Genomic DNA, 27,432 nt, shown 5'->3' with positions numbered 1-27,432 from the left:
AAAGTCATGTATGTTAACTTTGATAATATCAGTTATAACATCTTACCTTGTTCACATGTCCTGACCGTAAGAACTGATGGTGGTCCTTCTCCAACAGCAGTGAAAGCAGACACACTGATTGTGTAGTCTGTGAATGGTACGAGGCCCTGTATAACGTATGACAGTTCTTCAGCCAAAATGTTAATGGTATACTGATTATCTGTGATTAAATGGAGAGAAATAGTTACTTACTCATAAACTCTTTTTTTTCCCTTTGCATTCTAAACTCACTTCAACACGGCAACTTGGAACTATTTTATGGCAAAAGAATTAACTTTCATGGCATTTACAAAAATATAAAGAAAAGTTTAAACTCCGCCTCTTAACTCAATCAAGGAGAGGGTATTATAGGTCTATTTTCATGTGTACAATAGATAGATTGGCCTAGGTGAAAGAATGAACAGGCAAGAACTAAAACCATGAGGTTTATACTGACAGCTATCTACAAAAAAATTGGAGAGAAATCTCCTAGGAACTAGGACAAGGCATACTTGTAGATGGCCTAGTCTCCAGTGACTTCAGAACCATGGCTCCTAGGTTGATGGAGCTTTTAGTTTTGTTTTTATTTTTTTTAAATTAAGAAAGACAGATTCCCTCTTCCTTGCCCTCCCAACGGTGCTATAATAACTATACTTGAAATGGCTCCCCACATGGATCCCTTCAACATTGGTATTTTTAGCAGAGGAGTTGTGGTCAACAGAATGAAGAAGTCATACATGCCCACAAAGAGTTTTTGGTGCATCTGCAATAAAGTTCAGTGTCAGCCACAATCCAACTGTGCTAGTCAAAATTATCTGTTATAAAGCAGCCATTATGCCACTGCAATATGAAAAAGTGTGGGTGCTTCACATATCTGAATCAGGCTCAGAGTTTTGTGAGACCAGCGTTAAAATGGAGGCATCTAAAAATCAGCAGACCCTGTTGAAAATTTGGCTGTCAACAGCTTTAACTACTATAATAACTACTATAAAATAATACTTGTATGCTAGATTACAACAGACACTGTCAGAAATCAATTTTTCAGCATCTTTTAGAAACTCAATACCTCAAGCGGAATGAGGCCATAAAAAGAAGATTCACATTTAAAGCACTGTACGTTTCTCTGTATGACAAAGAAGATTCTCCAGGATTAATATAGTACAGAAAAGATCCACTGTAGTTTAAACTAATGGATTAAATTCTGGTTTTAGATACTGGTGTGTATGGAGGAATTTGGTGATTTCAATAAAAAAATCAAAAAATAAAAACTTGACTTTCTCCCTACTGTTCAAAACTCACTGTAAAAATTTAGAGTGGTATTTTAAGTCCCTGCCTGTCAACTGAGGCCTGCTTAATGATTTGTAAATATCCATTCTTGGTAAAGAAACACTGGTCCATTGATAATACAGAACAAGTGTACACACTAATGACATCACCATGTCATGGGGTCATCTCCACCTGTTTGTCACCCATATAGCAAAGTTGTAACTTTTTGACCTATTTACCTTCACTGACATTTGAAAACCTATTAGTCAAAAGGCTTAGAGAAATCAAGGTCTCTGAAGGGCTTGGAGATATGTTAATCCCTGACAATCACACCTGCTTTGGCAACTGTAATAACTGATTGTCTATGCAGCTTGGCTGATGGCTTTCGGGTGCTCCTTTCACTAGGAAGAAGGTCAGCTGGGTGACAAGGGGCTAGTTGCTGCCTGTGTGGCATTCCCATTTGCTTCAGAAGGTTATTTGGTAGTAAAAAAATCCGACTCCAGCAAATGACCCATTCATAATTTGCTTGAACCATGTGCTAAAGATCATATCTGGGACAGTGAAGGGGGTCCTTCAGAACAAAGGAGCACATAGAAAAATATCCTAAAATATCTTACCCAAAGCAGAATGTAATTCTGCAGCTCCATTTATAGCAGGCAAATTATCACCAGATAGACTTGTAAATATTACTGGGGAAGCCGTCTGAATGCTGGGAAACATTTCAGCTGAACCTTCATATAATTCATTGGCTGTTTCCATTGAATTCCAAGTAGGAGAAGGTTTGATGTTTTCATTTATCATGTATGGTTCCAAAGAATCAATCAAATACTAAAAATTAGAAATATAAAAATAAATCACAAACCTCGTCATCACTAAATTATTTAATTAAATTTATACATAATATAGAAATAGTGTTTGTATATTTGTGCATATATATAGACACACACTATATAAATGTTGGCATACAAACATTATCTTTCATTACAACAATAATTAACTTTGCAAAATACAGTATTTCTCATGAAAAAGCTCAGTTGCCAGTAGCCTACAACCTTTTATTCATTTTTTTTGTTTAAATAAACACCACATTCTTTTTTTTTTAATTTCTTAAAATATGGATTTTATAGTAAAGTGGCAATTTTAGACTAAGGCCTTTAATGCTATATCCTTGGAGTTATATTGAATAGACACATGTTTGAGTTTGGGAAATTCCATTTGTACTAAGCATGTTCTGAAACATTTGCAGGGTTGCAGGGTTGCAGGCACTGAAAACAAGAGGGCTTCAGATGCCCCTACTAGGCCCTGACGAAAAGGAATAAAAAAGGTTGACTAGATCGCTGAGAGGGAATAAGGGGAGAAGAAGAAAAACAAAAGCTAATAAAATAAAGGGGAGAGGGCATATAAGGGAGTAAATATGTGAAAAGGGACAGTGAAAGGGAGGTAAGTGATATAGAGGTCCACAGGACAGAAGGGGCAAAAGACAAACGTTGGAAAGGGATGGCAGTAGATATAAGGGGAGCAAGAACTACAAAGAGAGGAATAACAAAAGCAGAAGAGAAAAGAGAGACAGCCTAGAGCATAGGTACAAAATGGTGTGTAAGCACTAGATCATTATGCCCCTTCAAAATCTGGGACCGAATCCAGGACTCCAGTGTCTCTAAATTGTTCTGCTGTCATCTGTGAACACTCCCCACTCACACATATGGCCCACTTCACTGCCAGAAAGAGATGCTTTTACAGTGATGTAACTAATACATGTTAGCTTTCTCCCTACAGACTCTGGGTGGAGAGAGGGCAAAGCAGCCTTTTTACCGCTGTAACTAGGAGGGATTAACCACAGGCAGAGATACAGCATCAATCTCACCTAAGTACCAACAGGTAAAAGCTATATATGCCTTATCTTCACCAACATTTTACAGCAAAATAGTAACCCATGTGGAAATACTTTTTGCCTCTGGGGATTTTCCACTTAGAAGATAACAGCCTTTTATTGAGTTTGCTAGTTATTGAGCACTGTTAGCACTGTGGATCTGACAGTTCAAATCCTGCAGATGCTCTAACCTTGCGTCAATGGGGTTCTAAATAAAATAATGTTTATTATGGTTTGTTTTGGTTTTTAATTAGAAAATTACATCCAATAAATTATAATAAAGCAGCAATGATGCTAAACTAAGAACTCAAAAATTAGGAAATCCCATCATTAAAACATGTCTGTGCAGACGATTTTCATTTTTTCTGTGTCTGTACTATGATACAATCTTTAATTATAGAGTTATATACTTTCATTTTCCAAGGATGCCTGCTTGGTTTAATGAATGGATCTTTATCCTCATTTTTTTTCCCCTTACTCCTTATTTAATGTTTGGCTCCAGGGCTCTATTTAATGTATACCATTCAACTTGAAAGCAAACTCCTTCACTGAGCTCTACATCAAAAACTTAGATTCTGTGTCAGATCCAGAGAAAGACATCATTGTCTAAAAAAAAGAATTATTCAGACTTTGGGCACCTATGTTCAAAATTAAGACCAAAAAGCCCTGCCTCAGAAAGTACTCAATCCTAAGCTGAACGTTTCCTAGGGGTCTACAGTTTTGTGCTGCATGCTCCGAGCTGCCCTGTCTAAGCATATAGAGCAGATCAGCACCCAAAATCCAGAAGCTAAACTGACTGACAGTGTAAGTCTCCTAGAAGATTTGATCCAGTAGATGTGTGCAGATATCCTTAATATATAACCATAGCATGGAGTTCAGCATGTAGTATCAGACATGTAAATTCAAGGATACAAATGGGGGCACAAACTCTAGGTGTGTTTGCCTTGCAAGCAGAGCACTTGACCAGCCTTGGGAGACTTATGTTGAATTCACTTCTCCATAGGATTCATACCCACATCTTCTAGGAGTTTGCCTGAGTGGCTATCTAGGCACCTAAATCTGTACTCTTACTGTTAGGTCACCCTATGCTGCAAAGAACTCAAGGGCTAGAAGGGATAGTAAGATTGTGGGCTACGGCTTCCTGCCTTCAATAGCTAAGAAATTCTGGATCATTTCACCAGAATTATTTATTGTTTTCATGTTGTGGAAACAGCATTATTGGAATCTCTTTAAAACCCAGCCAGAGAAAGAGGGTGGGGTGAGGAAGGTGGCTTTTAAAAGCATTGGAAACTCATCTGAGGTGGCTAATTCCACATTCTGTACCTATTGGATAAGGCAGAGAAGCAAATTTAATCTAGCAAAGAAACCCCTATTAAAAAAACCCTAAATACCTTATTTTTTCCTTCGAGAATAGTGTTTTCCAGAGTCACCTCTGTTTCCTGCACATGTACTTTAACTCTATACTGGGTAATGATTCCATTTGGTTGTCGTGGCTTCCTCCAAACAATTTTTATATATGTGGCTTCCACTTCTGCTAGATGTAAATCTGATACGGCACCTGGGACTAAATATTCAAGAAGAAACTTGTTTTAAGTAAACATCTCCGATTATTACAAGCTTTTCAGCACTGCATGCAAAGTACAATAGACATTTAATCAAATTTCACATCCTTATCTTTTGAGTTGCTCCTGTGCAGGTAGAGAGTTACTTCACATGTTTTTTTAGCAAAGAAGTTACAGTTCTAAAAATATGCACACAGTTTTTTAACATATATGACATGTGTATGAATATGGTCAAATCCTAAGATGATGTAAATCAGGATAGCTCTACTGAAGTCAGTGCACTGGAAGCAAGAAGACCTTTGCTAGCTTACTATATGGAACCTCAAGTATATTGAAAATGAAAGCTTAATTCTAAATTTATCAAAACCATACAAGAATGAAATAAAAAGCTGAAAAAAAAAAAGAACATGATACACCTTGTTCATTTCATTTTTATAACAGGTTTTGGTTCAATTTCTCCTTTAACTACACAGTAATAATGATACTGTACTTTACATAGGACTGCCAGAGATCAGAAACATTTATATTCAATACAACGATACTCAGATTTGATATGAAAAATAATTTTTTCCTAATATACCACAGAAAAAGACAAACTTGAAACTACTTGCATAATGAAGGTTTGTAGATTAGGCTTTAAAATGAGACATTCTATGTCACTCTAAAAAAAAAAAACCCCACCAAAATTCCCTTTGGCTTCTGACAGTGATTTTAGACAGAAGATGAGCATGGCTGTACTGAGGCAGGCAATCTCTGAAAATTGTCTGAGAGCTGACAAAAGCAGATACTTTGGATGCTTCAGGATAGAATACGATAAATAAGGATGGGTGTTCCTCCTGCTGTTACACCTTGACAGCAAGCATTGCAGCAAAAACTGTTTGAGAGGTTTTCTAAATTTGTGCTGTGTGGCATAAACACAACAAAAAAATAACCATCTTGAAACTGCCTGCCTATTACACACTGATTCTCAAATTCTTCTGGTTGCATCCTCAGCTGCAGATCAATAATCCCGCACAATCTCACACACATGTAAGATAAAACTGCATTTCTATAGAGCAAAAGACTCTCACCTGGCGAGTGGACTATTGGGAGCCAAAACTCCAAAACGACAGAGTAGATAGCTCAGGGGTAGAACTAACCATTGATTGCCCCAGGACAAGATCTCGATATTGGGTCTGCCTCAGAGCTACGGTCCCTGGTAAAGGTAGCTCCATTAGAAACTGGCCTGAGGCCTTAGATTTGGTGAAAATTAAGCCAAACGAGATGTTTCATAAGAAACATTCGGGCCCGAACAAACCAGCTGGGGGCGGGGGGGGGGCAGAAATCCTGCGCTGTTCTTTCTCTTCCACTTGCTGCCATCTAACGGGTACGTGGGGGACCTGCAACTTAATTACCATATCTAAAAATAACTACTTTCATTCGGGCAGAAACTACGTTTCTTTCACAATCTCTGAAGGCTTCTGATAGCATGTAAATTTAGTGACAGTGTATGAACTCGAAAAAAAATGGAGAAATAAATCTACATAATAAATTTTCAGCTGATTTCTTTCATTCGTTTATTATCCCTCTTGTAAGACTCTTGTAACACCCCCGTTCTTTCCTTCGCGAAGTACCTAAAAGGCTTTGAAGGGAAAACTCAAATCAGTTATCATGTACAGCCCATTTATTTCACTTCTTTATGCTTATTTACCATCTGCAGGAGTGAAAACTGTAAGGTTAGTCTTTGGCCCCATCCCAGCACTTGTCTCAGCAGCGACGTACACGTCATATGTTGTAAACGGCACAAGGTTACTAAATACAAACTTATGATCTTTTGTGCTGTTATCCAGAATATGACCTGGAATGAAAAATGAAGAGATTCTAGCTCAAAAATAAAAATAGTCCATTATTTGCTTATATTAAATATAGCTACTTTCCAGGATGACGAACAATGAAAAGCCAAATTTATTTGTGAAAAAGCTAGTTTGGCATCAACCTTATTGGAAATAATACTGAATACCTGAAAAAAATCCCCCAAAACTATCTCAAGAAGATATGGGTTTTAAGAAGTGGGGATTTTTTGTTTATAAATTAATTTCTATTGCTTTTCTTGTGTGATCCCATAAAAACATTAGTATACAGCTCATTAACTTCTTACTTAACTACAGGCAGTTATATAATTTCTTTAAATATACATGTCTGAGTTAAAATGATTACAAAAACATCAAAACAGGCTCATACAGTTGATCGTATACTACACGGGAATGAAAATCCTCCAGAAATCTTTAAGAGAAAGAAGAAAGAGTAAAGCTAAGATACAGAATGATTTGGATATATAAGCATCCTAGTTCAGCTGCGAGCTTAGCATGTCATCTCTCTAAAAGAGTGAGGAAAGTTGGTTTCCTCCACTCTTAAGAATATCTAATGTGAATTTCATTGCCTACCCTTCCTCATGGTGGACAGACTTTTCCCTTAAAAGTAATCTAAAATCTATTAAAGAGGATACATAGCACATATAAATGCATAGCATGTTTAAATTTCTATAATAAGCAGGTCTCAATATGTCATGTGTTTTCAAATATTCATTCTTGATTGGCAGGGACACTAAGAAAGTGTAAGGAAATAATCACAAAAAAGAAAAAGAAATAAAAACATTAATTCAGACTTACCAGATGGTCCACATAACTCAACTCTGTAACTAAACTTTCCTGTTACTATGGTTGGCGGGTCCCACATCACTGAGAAAGACTTTGCTGTAATGTTGCTCTTGGCAAAATTTTGTGGTGGATCTTCTGGAACTTAAAAAATATTGGAAAAAGTCTTTGAACATAAAATAACTTATATTAGGATTTCCAAGAACCACATATCATCGTAAGAACCACAATTAATTTTAAACATAAACATTAAATATTCTGAAGGGAAGCTACATTAAAAGCACATCTCATTAAAATGACTTATTTTTATTTCATTTCTTTTTTAAGGTAATGCTCGCAAAAGGTATTAAGAGAGCTGGTAGTATGCAAATAATCCTTAAAAGACAAAGGTGGCAGGGATTCTACCAAGTTTAGCATGGACTTCATCATGATACAGATTACATACAGAAGATGCTCAGATACGATTATGATGCTCAGCAATACAGAGCTCACCTCGGGTATGTTTTTCTTCCTTGAACAGGTTCTTTTTTCATATAGACAATACTTCATATTGAAGATTTCTGACAGCACTAATGATATACATTACTATCCAAAAAGATAAACCTGGAAACAATTAAGCTTGCAAAAACATTGCATACTTGAGTCATTTTCTATTTTCGTGAAATTATTCACATAAATTAAATGAACCCCACACTAAAGTGATTATAGAATCCGGTCCCTGTCCTTTCTAAAGTATACCTTACTATATTGATAAGTTAAAGAGAGATTACTATTGAGATGAAAAGCTGAATCCAAAGACAATTAAAGGAGATGGAATCCAAATCTGAATCCAAAGACAACTAAAGGAGGTGGAACTTTTTACATCCATACAGAATAAAATCAAACCTGATTTTTAAAAATGCTGCATAACCAAGTAAACTTATGGAAACTGCTTGATATAAATTTATACAATAATCAGGTCTCAATATATCATGTGTGAGATTTAAGCCAATATGGAGATATAGACTGATCCTGTAAAGAAATATACAAGTTAACTAACATACTACTATTAAAAAGTGCTATCGTCTTTTGTAAAAACTAATGCACAAATGAAAGAAATGAAAAATCCTGTCATTCCTCAAAGATATGCTATAGATTAGTCAGTAGTGACTACTTAATCATTCTTACTTACGCAAATTGCATCAGCTACAATTGCATATAATTCTGAAGTATTATCTTAAGAGTCCACTTTTTTTTTTCAAGGTTTAAATCTTTTTCTCTTTGTAGAAGTATCCTCTCCTTGACAGCCATCCCAGCAAAGGAAATACTTGCATGCTGGGTTTTCAAAAAGTATTTATAATGAATCATTTTCCAATGCTTTAAAGAAGTATCCTTTTTTCAAAAATCAAAGCAAGAAAAATATCATCTTTGTCAAGAACACAGGAGAGCTTCAGCACGGCTCAGAAAATTTTGGTTGGAGGGGCAGAAATGATTTTCAACATTTTAAAATGGAACACCAATGAGCTATACCGTAGAGACATGTATCACCTTCCTCTGTGTGGCAAAATGGGCATGACAACAACTCTGTGTCATGCTCCTATGTGAGCAGGAAAGTGATATTTTAAATAAATGCGCTCTCCATCCTCCCACCTGCTATCACAAACTATAATCTATCAACTCCTCTCCCTCAAGCCTCATCTCAGACACTCCAGTGGAGGACTGAAATGTGAGGTTTTGACCATACGAGAAACTGGTAACTTGGAGGTGGTGGCTAGTGTGACATTAAAGAGATTCTTGTAAGAATGAAGACATTTGGAAAAGGGAAGTGGATTTCAGTAATTACAAAGAGACTGGATGATGGTGCTTGATACTGGAGGGGGGACCTGTTACAAAAATTGCAAAGCAACACTCCTAGATCATGATTTTACTATATAGGCTATATAGATAAATACAAACTTTAGCACGTAAAAACATCTTTCCCACTGAAGCAAATGAAAGATAAGAAAATAAAAACAATGTCTATTAACTCATAATGCCTTCCTAACAAATCACCAACCAACTCTACGACCAGCCTCTGAACAGGTTCCTTGGCACACAGGCATGCAGGACTCTCAAGGGAGCACTTTAACAAGCACCTGAGTGCTCATAAGGTGAAGATCAAAAGAATCGTGGCCAGCAGGTCGAGGGAGGTGATTCTGCCCCTCTACTCTGCTCTGGTGAGACCCCACCTGGAGTACTGCATCCAGCTCTGGAGCCCTCAGCACAAGAAAGACATGGACCTGTTAGAGCGGGCCATGAGGAGGGCCACAAAAATGATCAGGGGGATGGAACGCCTCTCTTACGAAGAAAGGCTGAGAGCGTTGGGGTTATTCAGCCTCAAGAAGAGGCAGCTTCGGTGAGACCTTACTGCAGCCTTTCAGTACTTAAAGGGGGCTTGTAAGAAAGATGGGGACAAACTTTTTAGCCCGGCCTGTTGCGACAGGACAAGGGGTAATAGTTTTAAACCAACAGAGGATAGATTCAGACTAGATATAAGGAAGAAATTTTTTACGATGAGAGTGGTGAAACACTGACACAGGTTGCCCAGGTAGATGCCCCATCCCTGGAAACGTTCAAGGTCAGGTTGGACATGGCTCTGAGCAACCTGATCTAGTTGAAGTTGTCCCTGCCCATGGCAGGGAGGTCGGACTAGATGACCTTTAAAGGTCCCTTCCAATCCAAACTATTCTATGATTCCATGATCTAATAAAAGTGGATCCAGAAGCTTGGGTGTGCCAGTGTGCTGCTATGAGGAAGGACTTGCTGGGGCTTGCGCCATGAGGGCTGACTGTGGGTGTGCTCTGGGCACACCACACATCCACCCACACCAACCACTAAGACAACCTCCCTTTTCCCAGATCATGCTTTAATGGATGAACCCTGGCTGTACAGGCACCCGGTAGGCAAGGATTGAAGATCTTATCTTTCAAACAGCTGACATCTTTCTATGTATTTGGCAGAACTAAACCCCACTGCATAATCTTTTCATCACTTTCCAGGGTTTTCTTACTACCAGTGCACCTATCCTAGGATGTTAACAGGGTGAAAAATAAACTGGAAATTAGCCCTGAGATTGTTAGAACAGAAACTATCCAAAACTTCATTAACCCTAGACAGAACAGCAAACCAAGGATATTTTAATTCTAGCAAAGCAATTCAAATGAACAGTGCTAGGAGGGAATTAAATTTCTTTTCATCTGAACAGTGCTATGAATTCTGGATGTATGGAAGGGGAACCCAGTAACATCAAACTGTGTCAGGCAAAAGAATGATGTACTAGCAAACAGAAAGCCAGAATAACACTCCTCTAGAATACCTTTTTGGTATGGCTCTATTAATAATGTTGCCCACTACCTAAGCCATTATAAAACTTCTGCTCCTGGACAACCTTCGTTTCCAATTTTAATTTTTCCGTACATTGCGGGTAATCCAAAATCAACTTTCCTAGTGTTATAAAGATTTTTTCAGCACTGAACAACTTTCTGCAATAGGTCCAGATTGAGGAACCAGGGGACAAGAGTTTTCTTTATACTGCTTATTTTTCCGCAAAGGCGAAGAAACTTTAAGTGCATTGCTATGTACACAATACACATATTTTTTGAATACCATGCCTGACATGTTTTCTCTTCATCTGTACTTTTAGTTCTCCTTCCATTGTGCCATTAATTGCACAAAATTCTTAAATTATCCTCAGTTTTTCATAAAATTTGATCTGTCCTGAGCATACTTCGGTATTTTTGACTTCTAATAATAACTGAACTCCCACTCACTGTGCATTATTAGGTACCTTAATAGTTATATACACCTTCAGTTGATTCCATCAGGTAAAATTAAGTAGTCAGTAAATACAAGAGCATGATACAGATAAAGACAAATTGGGACTGAAGTATCTTGCAACATAACTGCAAACTGATATTTTGAAGTTTTCATATAAATCTGAGAACTTTATTTCCATTTGTTTGCAGACGACACCAAGTTGGGCGGGAGTGTTGATCTGCTGGAGGGTAGGAAGGCTCTGCAGAGGGACCTGGACAGGCTGGATCGATGGGCCGAGGCCAACTGTATGAGATTCAACAAGGCCAAGTGCCGGGTCCTGCACTTCGGCCACAACAACCCCAGGCAACGCTACAGGCTTGGGGAAGAGTGGCTGGAAAGCTGCCCAGAGGAAAAGGACCTGGGGGTACTGGTTGACAGCCGGCTGAACATGAGCCGGCAGTGTGCTCAGGTGGCCAAGAAGGCCAACGGCATCCTGGCCTGTATCAGAAATAGTGTGGCCAGCAGGAGCAGGGAGGTGATCGTGCCCCTGTACTCGGCACTGGTGAGGCCGCACCTCGAATACTGTGTTCAGTTTTGGGCCCCTCACTACAAGAAGGACATGGAGGTGCTGGAGCGCGTCCAGAGGAGGGCAACGAAGCTGGTGAAGGGCCTGGAGCACAAGTCTTATGAGGAGCGGCTGAGGGAACTGGGGTTGTTTAGCCTGGAGAAGAGGAGGCTGAGGGGAGACCTCATCGCACTCTACAACTACCTGAAAGGAGGGTGTAGCGAGGTGGGTGTTGGTCTCTTCTCCCAAGTAACTAGCGATAGGACAAGAGGAAATGGCCTCAAGTTGTGCCAAGGGAGGTTTAGATTGAACATTAGGAAAAATTTCTTTACTGAAAGAGTGGTCAGGCCTTGGAACAGGCTGCCCAGGGAAGTGGTGGAGTCACCATCCCTGGAGGTATTTAAAAGACGTGTAGATGAGGCCCTTAGGGACATGGTGTAGTGGGCATGGTGGTGTTGGGTTGACGGTTGGACACGATGATCTTAGAGGTCTTTTCCAACCTGTATGATTCTATGATTCTATGATTCTATGATTTGAAAGCAGTATATACCTGATTCTGGTGTCCGGACAATTGCACTGTCAATGTAACCTGCTTCAGTGGTAACTGCAGAGACTTCAAAAAGATAGGTGGTATATGGCCTGAGGTTAGTTATAACAAAACTAATTGGTTCATTCCAAACAGAGCTCATTTGATTTGGTGCCTCTGTACTTGGTGTAACTGTAGTCCGTGAAGGAATTGTGGATTTGCCAAAAGTAGTTGAAGGAGTGGTAGTACTCCACAAAAATGATTCACTGTTATCCTACAAAGACAAAATATGAAACATGATAAGTTGCATCTATAACCTATAATTGTAAATATATGTAGATCAAAAATATGCAGACCACCTTTGAAATAAAATTACCCAAAATTGGTTCTCCTTTTTATACTTCAATCTCCAAATTTAGGTTATCATTTCATCAGTTGACATTGCTAGTATATCCTGTTAATGACAGGATTACAGTTTCCTGCCTTATCCCAAAAGTTCTCAAATCTGACTGAACAGAAGCAACTTTCTAGGATTCATTTAATTATTCCCAGATTCCATTTTCAGCGGTCAGTCTCTCTCTTAAAAAAAAAAAAAGTCCCCTAGTGAGGTCCTTTTACATCACATGTATATTATATGTATGTATGTATATATAAATACGTAGCATACATATATCCATATATAATGGATGAGACCAGACAGGGGTCTCCTAATCCATACTGTCAGGAGACACTTCTGAAAAACTGCTAGACATTACAATAACCAATGCTTATGATTCAGTAGATGGCAGTCTCTCTTCTTAGTGCTGAATTAAATCAGCCTGATGTTGGGAACCTTCACAATGTCTAAGACGATCTTCCAAATAAAATCTGAAATCAAAGTCCTGATAATTTTTATCATTTAAAACTGCACTTTTCATTAAAGTACTAAGCCTAGCATCCTGAAAAAAAAACAAAAAGGAAAAAAAAAGGAAAAAAAGTTAGGCAACTTGACATCCAAGTAATCACAACACTCTGCTCAGAATAAAGAGGAAAAGGAGAATAAACACTGGAAAAGAGAATTTTCTTCAAGAAATTCTGAAAGGCATACATTGGTTACAGGTCTGAATCCAATCAATAGTCAAAATTCAGAAACTTTTCAATGAATGCTTATTTCAAGAACAACTCAGACTACAAACATTTTTTTAAAAAAATCACTCTGCTAATGTGGGTCTTTTTATTTTGATATGAAAAGTATTTAAATAATGTTGAAATGTGATACACAGAATAAAGCATACATTTAAAATATAAAAAGCATTATCATACTATATATAAAAAATAAGATATTAATATTACTGACAAAAAAAAAATCTTGCATTTTCTAATTGAATGCTGTAAAACAACAAAAATAAAAAAAAGCTGAAAAAAATTGAAAATTATCTATTTCATCATTTTCTGTTAAAAGGACACCAAATTGACCCTTTTCTTACCATTTTTACTTTGCTTAAACTGAGCTTTTCACGGAAAAGTATTCCATTTAAACTATTTTGGACAGAAAGGTTTTTCTTCAACCATTATATCCTGTCTTGGGCCTAAGTTTGTAAAGTATTTGGGATTGTTCTGAAAAGCAAGCCTCCAAATTTTTTATGTCTCAAAATTCAAATGTAAAACTATATTCTGTATCTTGAGCCTATTTCTAATTTAAAAGGTTTATAGCACTTACATTACATTCTGGTAACCTCCCAGACAGAAGGTCCTCTACTTTAACCAAGACATCTTTCACTACAATTCCACTTCTTGCATGTTTCACACTAATCTTGAAACTAGTTATCTTTCCATTTGGTTGCCGAGGGAGAAACCAGATCAGATTTACAGCTGAATAATTTAAGGCTTCAACTGTGAGATTCACTACTTTACCTGGAGCTTGAAAACAAAACAAACAAAAGCAGTGAGACATACTTTTCTTCTCAGCACTGGAACAAAAAAATTCCCATTTTTTTTGTAATGCCATTTCTAGCTTCCAAACCCTGAAGCAAATAAATAACAACCATTCACAAACATCTAAAATAGCTGATATGCAATCAGCTCTTTTCCAATCTAGTTTAAGTGAGAAATATAATTATTTCAGTCTCATAATAATATAGTAATTGGTTTGGTCGACTTAAAAATATTCTTCCTAAAAGCAACTCATCTACTGTGTCAGAAGCAGCAAATTTTTGCGCACTTTTGTTTGTTTAAGAGCATATTACAGCACTGGGTGTCATATTTCACTTTACCTGTCTCATCTTTTCAGCTGGATATAGATTTTTGGTAGCTTTAAATAGCTCAATTTAATTTGAATATTCACTATTACTACAGAAATGGTCTTCTTTGTATCAGTGACAGTTTCCAGGTCCTTTTGTCAGAGCATCTGTATTAATCACAGCACAAAGGAATGGGATGCAGCATCTAAATGAGATTTTACAAGCTATATGAACTTTCCTGAGAATTAGAGCATTGTAGCTTTCTCTTAGTCCTGTCTGCATGGCACAGGCAGTAGAAGTTCCTGCGATAGCTAGCCTTAGTACCACGGAGAAAAGGGTTATGCTGCCTTAAAAATATACACATATACAAGTGTCCACAATTACAGATCTTCCACAGCTGAATTGAGACAGATCCTCCAAGCCTCATATTCAGCTCTTGCTTAGGCCCTGCTGAATCTTTTGCAGATCTTTCACGCGCTTCCCCCTCCTCTCAGACTATGGCCTTTATATTTAAATTATTATATCTTCTGTCTAACTTTCCTACTTTAAACTGTATCTCTTTATGTTGATCAAGATGTTGGGGTTTCTTTAACCATCAAAGCAAGAGTTAAAATAAAAAAGTTGAGGAGGTAAAAGTATAAATGTAGTATCAATGACACAGAACTCTCACCTAGAATTTGAAGAAACCTTCCAATTACATTTATAATAAGGGATTTTAGCCTTAATAAAATGTGAGCAGAAATGCATCAAAAAGTAAAAAGCTAATGTTCTCATATGGAGAAACGCTGATGCCTCTATCAAATATGAGTAAATAAAGCTCACGGAAATAAGGTTTTCTACTAACAATAACATACAAAGAACAGTTAAAACCAACAATTTTGCATAGCTCCACATGGTAAGTTTACTACCCCTTCTCATATTTCGTTTCATAACTCATTGCGTTATCCCAGAAATCTGATGCAAAGTGATGATTTCCTGCCATTAGGTGAGACATGGCACTCTGCAGTTTGCACAGCTACAGAAACCAACCAGGACTCCTAAACACTGAAGGATGGTCACTGCCACGGCAGCACAAATTCTATATTCCACTAAGGTTTGTTCACCCCAACATGAACAAGGCCTGGTGCCAGATCTTCAGCCAAGGCTCAACTGCTCCTGGAGTGTGAGCAAGATTACAAACACTAAATTAATAAAGATTATGCAAATTCAGAGTATAAATATAATTTTTTAATCTTCAAAACCATCAAGTCAAATTTTCATTTCGGCCATGTATTATAATTTTTTTTTTTGCTTCAGAATTGAGAAGTAAAAACTTAGTAAAACACATTCTGTGCAGGCCTTGGTAGAGAAGGCTCTCGACTCCAGCACTGAACAAATATGGCTTGACATAATGCCAGAGCTGATCCCACAACAAAGTCTGTCTCCTAATACTGCTGCAGGGAACAGCAGATGGGTCCACTTGATAGGTAGCTCTGCTCTCCTGTGACCTCGCTTTCTGGAAGCAGCCTACCTAGAAACTGGCATAGGAAAGCCCCAACAGAAAAAGACTTTGCATATAAGAAACCCCGATATGTGCACACCCTAAATGCTGTTACTAGCAAATAGGACAAAATGCTCCTTTTCCACTGAGTGAGAGAATAAGAAAAGAATTAGGATTTTGTCCTAAATGCATCAGAATTTGTTCAAGTATAAAATGTGCCATGGATACTTTATTTGAACAAATTAGAGCAGTTTTAATTAAAATAATTAGCAGCTTTATTAAAATTACCACTTTCTGCAGTCTGAAAAAGAAAAGGATCGCTAAATACTCCAACACCAGCACTGTTCTCAGCAGCAACCTACAGAAAAAAAAAGCCACATTAGAGAATCTATAGGATATATAGTTTCAGGGACTATGAAAATCTTAAGGATACACAGAGATTCCTCTTCTAGCTTTTAAACTATAAATATACAAATGAACATGCCTTTTATAGCTGTGTTGTTTAATTTATACTCAACATTTAAACGTGAAAAAATAAAATGGAAAAATTATGAAACAGTGTAAAAAATTGAGAAAACCACATGTGAATATCCACACTTTACAAGTACTGAGTCCCTATTTTATCCTGAAGTCAACAACAAGAATAACATCAGTAACACTCCCTTACCACAATTCACTTAAACCAGCTTCCCCATTCCTATTTTACTTGTTCTATAACTTAAAAGCGTAAAAACGAAAATAGGTTCTCTTTTATTTCTTGAACTCCTGAAAGATAGCAAGAGAGGTCAACCTCCCTCAGAGCAGAAACCCAAGGAAAGCATGTCTTTTGGCAGAAAGACAACAGGTCAGGGAACTGTGGATGCACTTTATGGTGGATGTGGATGTGCCTCAATGCTCACAATCATAGCAGAGTCTTCCCATGGAAGGGCAGTACATTGAGACTTTGGTAGAATTTATGGAGATAAACACAACAATGGTGCTATTTGCTCTGCAATATAGGACTTACTGACAATTCGACTCAGTGATGGGCCATGGCATGCAATACTTACAAAGAAAGAGGAATGAAGTCCGACTCCTTATTTTGAAAAGAAGTGACAGAGACAACAAAAGGTCTCTGTCAAAAATGAGCAAAATTCCAACAGTGATGGTGACAGCTGTGTGAAAGAAGCAGCAAAGCGAAAAGCTCTCCAGCAAGGATAAAGTTGGCAGAGTCTTTCCTTTCTGCCAGTGTCAGGTAACAAAGGTATGGCAGTGGTGCTGAGGGAGCTGACAGTGCAGGCTGGGGAAAGCAGGGTGAGAAGGGGCAGATGCGCAAAACTATGTGTGGATCATAGTAGAAGTGACAGACAGCACACTGGGGATAACAAAGGGCAAAGAGAATGGAAGGAGCCAGCCGGTCAGAAAGGAAAACTGTTCTAATCACTTCTAAAGGACTAAACTGCACATCTTAAAGATGACTGTAAAGCTATTTAAACAAAAGCACTAAGCCACGGCAGACAAACTACAGCAAAGAAATAAGAGGTAACATGGAAGACTTAATGTAGGCTGTAAAGGGACGCATATGCCTACAACCACCTCCCAATGCAGTGCGTGCTCTGCTTGGTGAGGGAGAATCCGTATCCCTGGCCAGCTCCTTCCTAAGCCATACAAACAGCCCCTCCCCATGCACGCACACCTCACGACTCCAGCCAACCCCACCTACTTCTATGTCACAGAGAGAACGACTTGAAACGTCCTTAACCATTGATGAATTCCACAGTAATTGCAATAGCTGAGGAAATTAACTGGAGATCTTCAGGGGGTTGACAGGCAATCAGAAAATCCTGACAGTATTAAAATTACATTATGTAAATCTAAAGGTATGTCCTAACTTGAACACTGATTTTTTGTTATCTCATCTCAAAGTAGGTATTGTAGAAAGGGTCCAGAAAGGAAAACTAGCATTAAGACAGACATTGAAACTCCCATTTCATATGTGTAGTTTCAAGAGAACTCAAAGTTACCATGACATAAGTATGCAAAAATTTGCATGGTAAAGGTGTCAGCTACACACACCGATTAGCTTTGAAGAGAAATCAAAATAAATGCTTACGCAATGTACTGTTAGCTTCTAGAGATCACTGCCACAGCCATTATAGAAAAAAGCTTGGAAACATTTAAAAAGGACAAGCTTACTATGCAGATAACAAAGTACTATCCAAAGTTCAAGTAGCTGCAGTTCACATTTGGAAAGAGTATTAATTTTTATGCTTTGAAGTATGTTGCCACTAATTATTTAAGTTTAGAAAAAAATCTTGAGTGCATATTTTTACAAAATTATCAATGATCAAATGTTCACAATTACCCATACCTCTCCAACATTTAACAAATTATCGCTGTAACTGCTATTTCTTTAAAAATGTTTTTTTCATTAGATGTAAAGAAATTAAGACTGGGCTGTTACAAACAGATTGGAAACCCATATTCAAAGCTTAAAAGCTTTGTTGAACTGTACTGTCACAGTATTTACCAGAAAGAATTTCAAAACAGGACCAAGCCAGGTACCCTAAAACAATAAAGAATTTTCACCTATGCAAAAACCAAAAGCTACTTTTAAATGACAAAACAGACTCCAACAATTAACCAAAGAACCAGAAGAAATTGCTCAAGAGAAGGAAAACATGTAAAGTTTATTTTTGGCCACATCTGTGAGGTAGAAAAATTGTTTCCACCTGAGTCATTATTGAATCCGTGAGGTTGCTCGTGGGTCAGGCGGTCAGGATGCCCACCAAAGCAGTAGGTAACGTAACAACCCTTAGCTTGCCAACAGACTTTTATTCACTCATGAGAAAAGCCACGTGGTCCCTGCTAGACAGAGGTTGTCGGGTCACAAGTCACTTTCCTGAGTCAAATTCTGCTCTAAGATCAATGTTTCAGGCACCAGCAATGGGAAGGATTGCCCCCCATATGTATCAACGAAGGGCAAATTATTGCTAAGTAAAACAAATTATTTAAAATGTCCCACAGTTTTCCCAGGGAAGATTTATATATGGAGCAAAGAATGGAATTTGCAAAACCTTTAATAGTGAACCCCACACAAGTGCTACTGAGGTACTCAGAATTGCAAACTCTTAATAACTTCATTTATCTGGGAGATTAATCTACTTAGTGTCTAAGTGATAATACTTTTCCCAAATAGTAGCTGAACCTTTTTTGTGGGTTGTTTTTTTTTTTTTTAACAGATGACTGGAGGCAGGAGATCAAAGGATAAACATTTCTCCAGCTGTGGATATAGTGGCTTTTATCAGCATGGTCATCACAACTAGATTCACAGTGAGCAACTTTCCCACAATGGCAGGCATAATTACATTTTTACTTTCTTACACACACACCCCACCTTTACAAAGAATCGCTGCACAGCCCTATTCCTAGTCTGGTCAACTTCAATATTTTTTTATAGCTTTGCACTGTATGAACTTACATGATATAGAATGAAGCAAATCAAACATACTTTCATTTTATTCTTGATATTGAAAAGAAGCACCTCTCCAAGGTTCTTATGAAAGAGTAAGTCAGGCGAAGAACTGCTTGGCAAATATTGCCAAGAGGATAGGAGTTAATTTCTGTCCACCTGAAGTCATTTATTGTTGAAGAGTTCAGAGATGGATCAGGAGTGCCTAATCTCAATGTAAACAAATTCCACATGTAGAAGTCATGAAAATACATGTGCTGATTTTGGCAGCATATTCACTGTGAATATCTAGGTAATAAAATCTACAGAAAGGGAATGGAAAAGTATGACATTTTTTACTTCAGGAGATAACAGTAGGTAAAAATCCCAGGCTTAGGGAAACCTAAAAGGTGTTTACAGGGCTTAGGGAAACCTAAAAGGCGACATCTAAACAGATATTCAGGCAAGAAAACTCCTTCTTAAACTACTTAAGTTTAAAATCAAAGAAAGAAGTATGTACCTACATGCTTTTCTGGATCTGGCTGAGAAGATTTAGAAATATACATGTAAGAAATATACATGCATCCAAAGTGCACCAGTGATTTGAAAGATTAAATCTCAATGAAGATGAAGAAGGATTTAGATGTTTCTGAAAATTCTACCCTTTGCTTTTTACTTTTTACCGCATAATGCCATATGTCAATAAGAATATCAATAGAAGAAACTATGTTTTAGTATAATTTTGGTTGGAAATTATTTAAAGTAGATTTAAAAACCACTACTGTAAACAAATACCTGGCTAGTATATTTTGTTATATGGCAACAGTAATTAGCAAGGTCCTTCAGAAAACACTATATGGACCTACCATAAACTCACACAATTTACAATAAATCAGAAAATAGTAAACGGCATTTGTAAAGCTTTTACCATAATTTCATAAGTTGTCCCAGGGTTAAGACTGGTAAGAAGAACTTCCAAACTATCTGGCTTTGTTGTGACCTGTGTATAAGCTGTTTGCACCCATGGGCAGACTTCTTTATATTTAACAATATAGGAGAGAATTCTCCCATTTGGATGAAGTGGCGTATTCCATGACAGCAGAATCCCAGCAGAGCCCACTCTTTCACCTGCAAGGAACACAGGGGGCCCAGGATCTAAAAAAAGAAAAAAAATTGTTTTATACATATATATATACACACAAACACAGAGAACAGTTTTTAATTAAGTTGCCAGATAATGGAGACACCTTCACAGCTTCTATAAAGAAATTAAATCATCTGCCAGCCTAAACCAGAAAAACTACTGAAAACTAATGTACCGTTGAACAAAAAACTTTTTTTCTGGCTAGAGTCCTCTTACAAAAACTATTAAATGAATTTTGAAACATTTTGGAACATTCTTCTATAAGAATGTAAAAAATGTAATGCTCAAGATCTTCATGGACAAAACAGAGTTTAATGCCAATTTAATATTTGAGATATTCTTGCATGCTTAATTTCAGTTCTTTTCCCTAAAATCATTCAAAACCAAACTGCACTCTCCTACAAAACACATCTGATATGGCTACATTTTTTTGAAATGTCTCCAAAATCTACCACTATACATACAAATTGGGGTATGGAAATTACTACATGACACAATAGCAAATTTTTCAAAAGCTTATAATTGTTCTCCTTTATGCTTTTTTCCTCCCCCACCCCCACCCCCTTTTTTAAATAGCCAAGCTAATGAACAAATACAACTACAACTCACATCCTGGGCTGCTTTTTAAAAATATCTGCTAAAGAAACTCTCATGCTCTCAGAGAACACCTCAGATTAAGGGTTTTTTTTATGGTTAAAGAAGATGAAAAATTCTAATGACTGTTCAAAACTGATTATCATTTCTCAGATACAACTGTGCATATAATAAACACAAAAAAGCATAGTTAAAAAAAATCAACAAAATTGCATCAGTCATTATTAACTCACTTGTCACGTTTGTTGTCACTGTTCTACTTGCAGGTGAACTGTAGAGTGAAGAAGAAACTGCAGAAACTGTAACATTGTATGTTGTTCCAGGAATAGTATTAGAAAAATCAGCCTGAAATAGGACATAGATTTATTTAAGCCTTTCACCAAGAATCATGAAAATGAAAAAAAAACAAAACAAAACAAAACCCAAAAGTTTAAGCATTGCATGACTGAAAGTGATCTGTTAATAAGCTTTTAGAAATACAACAGTATTTACAATAGTAAAAATAGTAGTTTACATCTCTTAGCTACTGTACAGTATTTTGCCATCTTATTTAATTACCCTCTATAAGATTTGTGTAACATTTAATATTCAAGAACAACAAAATTAACTATTAATTTTATCACAGAATCACCTATCCGTGTATCCATAGAGGTTTTTCTGTATTATCATCATTATCAAAGTAAATATGAAGCATTATAAAATTGCTTTTTGAAAGAATAAACACAAAAGCAGCCTGAAAAACTTACAAGTTTTTGACCCTTAAGCTAGCCCATCTTTTGAAATAAACATAATTAACAACCTTTTAGCAAGCATTTATATAAAATACCTGTATCTTTGCAGTTCCAGTAAAAAACAAAAGCAAAACAACCAGAACAACCATTATTTCTGTTAATATTATTGTATTTTTCAGACAGCAGAATCAAAAAGTGCTCCTATTTCTTTTTGATGGCTTAGTAGTGAAATGTTGCCTGCATTAATGATTTAAGCACAGATCTTCCTGGCAAGTACACAATTAATGAGTCTGTATTACTCAATAGCTCTGCCCTTCCTTTGTTAAACTATTCATGAACCCTTGGATGACTGGCTGTATCCTTCTAGCAGACTTAAAAAAAAGTAAATTCACTACCTGTTGTTAGGTAACAAACTCTAGATGCTGAAATCTGCTCTCACCAATTTTTCATTAATACTTTCATATTCATATTTGCTTTAAAATAGCTAAGGAGGCAAGCTTGAATTCCTCATCAGCACAGTGCATAAGGAAAAGCTGGCCATGCAAGTCCTGTAATAAAAGCACATACTTGATACTCCCTAACTCCAAGATCTAGGATAACAACAGAACCATGATCAGGAATAAGATCCACGTGAAATCTGTCTACGTGTCCATACGGTAGTCTCCAATACAGTGAAAAAGAATATGATGAAACATTGAAGAATTTAAGTCCTTCTGGCTTTGCGGGTTCTGAAAGAGAATTGTGGAATAAAAGACATTAACTTAAATAACCCCCTTTACAAATATATTAACAGTTACAACTGAATATAAAAGCATCCAAGAACAGTTTACTTGCTACATGAAGGATAATTTCTAATTAGCCTGGATACAGCAGTATATTATACTACAGTTGCTATACTACCTCTGAAACTTGGTTGATAATCTCCCAACTATGCTGTGCAGACATCCTCAATTGCAGAGAGTAAACTCAAGTATCTTAACAAAGAATCTCTGCACAATCCTGGTGTTTCTGCTGTCCTCAACCTTAAAGTTAGCACTACTACTGTCATAAGAGTAGGACTGCTACTGTTGAAATTCAAGATATAGCTGGTGCTTGTTCTGTTGCTAGCCACAAGGTGTTAACTCTTTTATACTTTTCATGTATTTGGAATCCCAGTAATTCCATGAAGTCTAGTGAGTTAAGTCCCCAAAATTTGGATGTTTTACTCCTTTTATTAAAGCCAAGTTTCTACCTACTCCTGTCACACCATCTCACTTTCTTCTGCCTTTAAATGCACCTTTAAATCTGTATCATCCACTCTGAGCCTAATAATGAACCAAATTTTAGCTTCTTCAATAGGTCATTAAAACATTATCTATCCATAATATTGTATAATTTATCCACCTGTGCAATCCATAGCCATGTGCATCTGTCTCCTTTCTACTTTGGAAAGTACGCACAGTTAACAGCTGTCCCTATGCTTATCTCCCAGAGCAAGCCCAGCCAGTGATGCTATTCGTCACATTTCAGATTCGCCACCACCCTTGCACTCAGTCCTCTGTTTGCCTTACTAACATGGTTCTTCAGAATTCAGACTAAATCTTCTAGTACTGTCTATACACCAGTATCATCCTGTGCAGCCTGAATATCATATCACTTCTGTCCTGAAAGAGCTTCACTCCTTTCTTTTTTACTGTAAATCTGCTTAGATTATGTAACTTCCATGAACTCTTTACACTGACTATCCAAAGTTGCAGAATTGTTTCAAACAGATCACTCCAGTTTTGCCATCAAATAATCTATTTGAAATATTAATATATACAAATATTACCTTTAGATTTTATATTCAGTCTGTATTTGTCTTATATGTATGATTTTTAACCTGTTGCTTTATTTTAATACTAACAGAACAAAAAAAAAATTAATAATATATGTGGAGGTGTGCAAGTGTAACTGAGAGCATAATTTCTTCCTTTCTTTATACTTTTATAAATTTTAAGTCCTACTGCTATCATCAGCACTATTATTTCCATGGATCTCAACTTTCTTTAAAGCTGAACTTTATACTTGTAGAGGTCTTTTTATACAGACCCATGATTAATTACTGAGTGTACAGTTATCACAGTATTTAGTCATCTCTTTACCTCAGTTGAATTACTTCTGACTCAGCAGTAGAAGAGAGCATAAAAATGTCCTCGTGGAAGGAGAACTTTAGTCCCATGAAGCTAATGCTCTTCCTACTATTATCCCATGACTGAGAATTACCTTTCCCACCGGTGCTGAAAAAAAGCCTCAGTTCTACTCCTTTGCAGATTTAACCACATCATCAGGGAATGCATATGTGAGTGTGGGTCACTCGAGCCCCATTGCACCTGCTCTTCTACAGTCCTCCTCTCTGCTTCATGCACATGCACACACACTTCTTACCAGCAGTGGTCAGCATATTTGTATAAAATATACTGTGGCCAGTATATTTGTGTAAAGCATAGTCAAAACAATTTGCTGTAAATTTCACAATTTCACCTACAAAAATACTACTTAATGTCTGCAACATATATTCTAAGTGAGTGGATTGAAAATTAGTTGATGTTGAGTAGATAGACCAGTGAATAGGGAGTGCAAAATACAACAACATGTTAATTTTTAAAAAAATTAACCATTATAAACCAGCAGGCTCAGCATCACAATGTAATCTCAATACATTTTCGTAAAAGGAAGCACAATTAGGTCAACCAAACTGACTTAAGTCTTTCCTGTATTAGAAAAAAGTCTTAATTGCAAGTAAACTATTATAGCATTGCAGTCCTAGTTTAAACTTCAAGAGACGTACAAGATTTTTTCTTATTAATCTTACCCTCAAGACATTACTTCAAAACAAATGTAAGGATTTTCACCCCTACGTCACTTTCTTTTAAAGGCTCTCTTTGACCTCTTGCTTCAGTCCCCCTGACTAAGGCCGAAGCACCAACAGTTTATCAAGCACTGATCCCAAAAGCAGACATACAAATGTCATGACATTTGGTCAAAGTAGTCAATCAATGACAACTTCCAACACTTCTCAGGTCTCTCTCATACCACCATATCATTGCCACAAAAAACCCTATAAAAAGTAGTATAAGAAAGTAGTAAAAGAAATGGGTTGAGGCAGTTCTGGTGCATCTTTCTGCTCTTTAAATTTAATCTGTATTTTACATTATTACATTACAGTAAACTGCAGACACATGTGTCAAGATTGAAATTTCACCCCACTAAGTTTTAATCACAAATCTAATAAGAAACAGTCCTTGAATGGAGTAGTTTACAATCTACAAAGCCTTAACTCTACAAACATTTGTAAACCTGTTTTATTCACTCACTGCAAAAAACCTACTGAAATCAGATAAGGTAAAACACAGCTCATGCATAACTCTTCACAGGGTAAGACCTGAAAAATAATGAAAATACTAAAAGTGGTCAAAAGAAATGCAGCACAGCTGAAGAAATTATGTTTCTGGTAGCATATCACTAGATGCAGGTAGAATAGGGTATAAGTAACGTTTGTCCACAACCACAGCAAATTACTACATGCAAGATCCAATTCCGATGTTATTCTGCAAAGTGAGATGTAGAAAGCTAAACATGTACAACTACCATTCACCAGTAAGGAGAGAAAGCAAGAAACCATACAGACCTATTACAATTTCAATGAAAGCAGAAGCTCCTTCAATGTTTCCTCTTAGTCTTTGCAGTGTGAAATTGTAAATGCCCCCAGCAGTCAGGTCTGTAACACTGAAGTCAGTCAATGCTCCTGGAATCCTGAACTTGTTTATAAAGGTGTTGTTTGACAAAGATGCTTTATAAGAAGTGAAGTTAGTCTTGGTTGGATTCCACATTAAAGTTGCAGAGGAAGTATTTACCATTTTTAATGCCAGGCCGCATATCCCAGATGGTTCTACAGTAAAAATTATTCAGATTAATAAAGAAAAATTTAATGCATAGTCCTTAAAATATAAGAAAACTACCATCTTTTAAAAAGAAATGTTTTTTATTTAAACAATTTGAGGGTTCACAGCATCATGAAATATTCATACAAATTTTAGAATTATGTTTGTATGGATATATAGTAAACAGTGCCATTATGCTGCACAGGGTAAAACCTGGGGATGTACCTCCTGTGTGCACTATGTAATTTATGGAAGAGAATTCCAGACTTAGCAGATCTTCTGTAAGAACAGTAACATTGCTCACTGGTGAAACAGAATGGGAATTGAACACTTTGTAAACAGAAGTAGAGATTTTATTCAGTTAAATGTTTTCTAAAATACATCATAGGACATATAATTTTAGAAAACTGTTCATCTGTTCATTTAGGGATACAGTAAATCGCATGGTCTCAGTGATTATTCTTTTTTTCCTTTCTAAATATTCCTTTTGATTATATTAAGATTCCTAAAATCACAGATAATTATTTACAAATAGCACCTCCGTTAATCTGTGCAGCACAGCTGTGATTAGAAAAGAAGAATGTTTCCAGTCCTCCTAGAAAATGAATTTTCCAGATTATTGATTTATCTTGCTTAAAGCTTTCTGAAACATGCTAATTAGCATAATCCCATTAAAGGCTGGATTATTCAGCATGAAAAAAATCCTAAAGGTTTGCCATTAAAATGATAAGAGTCATCTCTCCATAATCTAGCCATATACTGGACTCATCCACAACACTCTTTAAAATATTTCCTTGAGGATAAAAAGCACCTTCAGGACCGTGATGATGATTATTCTGCTGCACTTTCCATTAACAAGAATCTGCAGGACTAAATCTGGTTTTTTTCAGAGATTCACCCATCTTTGAATAACTAAGTGCAGAGCCTCCTTGACTGTTAACTGGGTTAAGGATCTGTAGTCCAAACAAGCCACAGAAAATCCGTCAAAGAAGGGAGGAGGTCTATGACATGCATGTGTATAAATCTGGGAGTTGATTTATTTTCTGATTACACTTAGCTGCTCTTTATCTGCTTTGGCAGTCCAGAATCCAATATAAATCTATTCCTTCAAATCTCTGCCACAAACAAACTCTCCTCTTTTTATGCTGTATCACAGGAGCATTGGAAATTCCTCTTAGTCTTTTAAGCGTTCTGTGGCCTTGTACAGGAGCAATCTTCCAATCTTAGACCATGGGCTTGCAAGAATTTAAGAGATGCAGAAACAAAATGCAAGGTAATTCTTAAAGTACAGGACGCTATTCCAGCAAGATCTTATTTTGCTAGAGCTGGAGTCCACCTGCTTTTTCAAACAGCTATCTGCAGCTATGTCTAGACTTCTCAACTTTAACCCAGCAAGTTACATACAAGGCTCCTGTTTAAACAACTATCACAAGAGGAAGCAGAACTTGCTCCCTCAAGTTAAATTTTCATTTTGAACTGTGTGACCCTTTTCAGTCACTTACATACAAATATTTAAATGACTCTGAACATTCATTGTTTTTCAAAAAGAAAAAAAAGACAAGTTATAAGGTATTTCCTTACTTGTGACAACTTTTTTCTCCACAGCCACAGAGGAATCCAAGTCTTTAACTGTCCTTAACTGAAACAAGTATTCTGTCCCAGGGGTCAGATTTTTCACTACAGCTCTGCTGTCATAAACTGTTCTGGTAAGCAGCTTT

The 27,432-nt window shown here is 36.8% G+C and overlaps 1 protein-coding gene across 1 annotated transcript in view; it reads right to left on the bottom strand.

Moving 5' to 3' along the window:
* The window catches only part of PTPRQ (protein tyrosine phosphatase receptor type Q), a 110,278-nt gene extending 88,317 nt beyond the window's left edge, over positions 1–21,961 (bottom strand). Inside the window, exons 1-11 of the mRNA XM_075150525.1 lie at positions 21,908–21,961; positions 21,315–21,426; positions 20,272–20,498; positions 16,202–16,271; positions 13,914–14,113; positions 12,239–12,488; positions 7,365–7,493; positions 6,407–6,553; positions 4,546–4,718; positions 1,902–2,112; positions 47–199 (exon numbers count right to left, since the gene is read on the bottom strand). Coding sequence (XP_075006626.1) covers positions 47–199; positions 1,902–2,112; positions 4,546–4,718; positions 6,407–6,553; positions 7,365–7,493; positions 12,239–12,488; positions 13,914–14,113; positions 16,202–16,271; positions 20,272–20,498; positions 21,315–21,426; positions 21,908–21,961 — 1,726 coding nt within the window. The remainder of the gene's footprint in view (positions 1–46; positions 200–1,901; positions 2,113–4,545; positions 4,719–6,406; positions 6,554–7,364; positions 7,494–12,238; positions 12,489–13,913; positions 14,114–16,201; positions 16,272–20,271; positions 20,499–21,314; positions 21,427–21,907) is intronic.
* Between the last annotated feature and the right edge of the window lie 5,471 nt (positions 21,962–27,432).

The sequence above is a fragment of the Calonectris borealis genome, chromosome 1 (genome assembly GCF_964195595.1).
Source record: "Calonectris borealis chromosome 1, bCalBor7.hap1.2, whole genome shotgun sequence".
NCBI lineage: Eukaryota > Metazoa > Chordata > Aves > Procellariiformes > Procellariidae > Calonectris > Calonectris borealis.
Note: the sequence above shows the minus strand (reverse complement) of the source record. Positions and strands in the feature narration are given on the sequence as shown.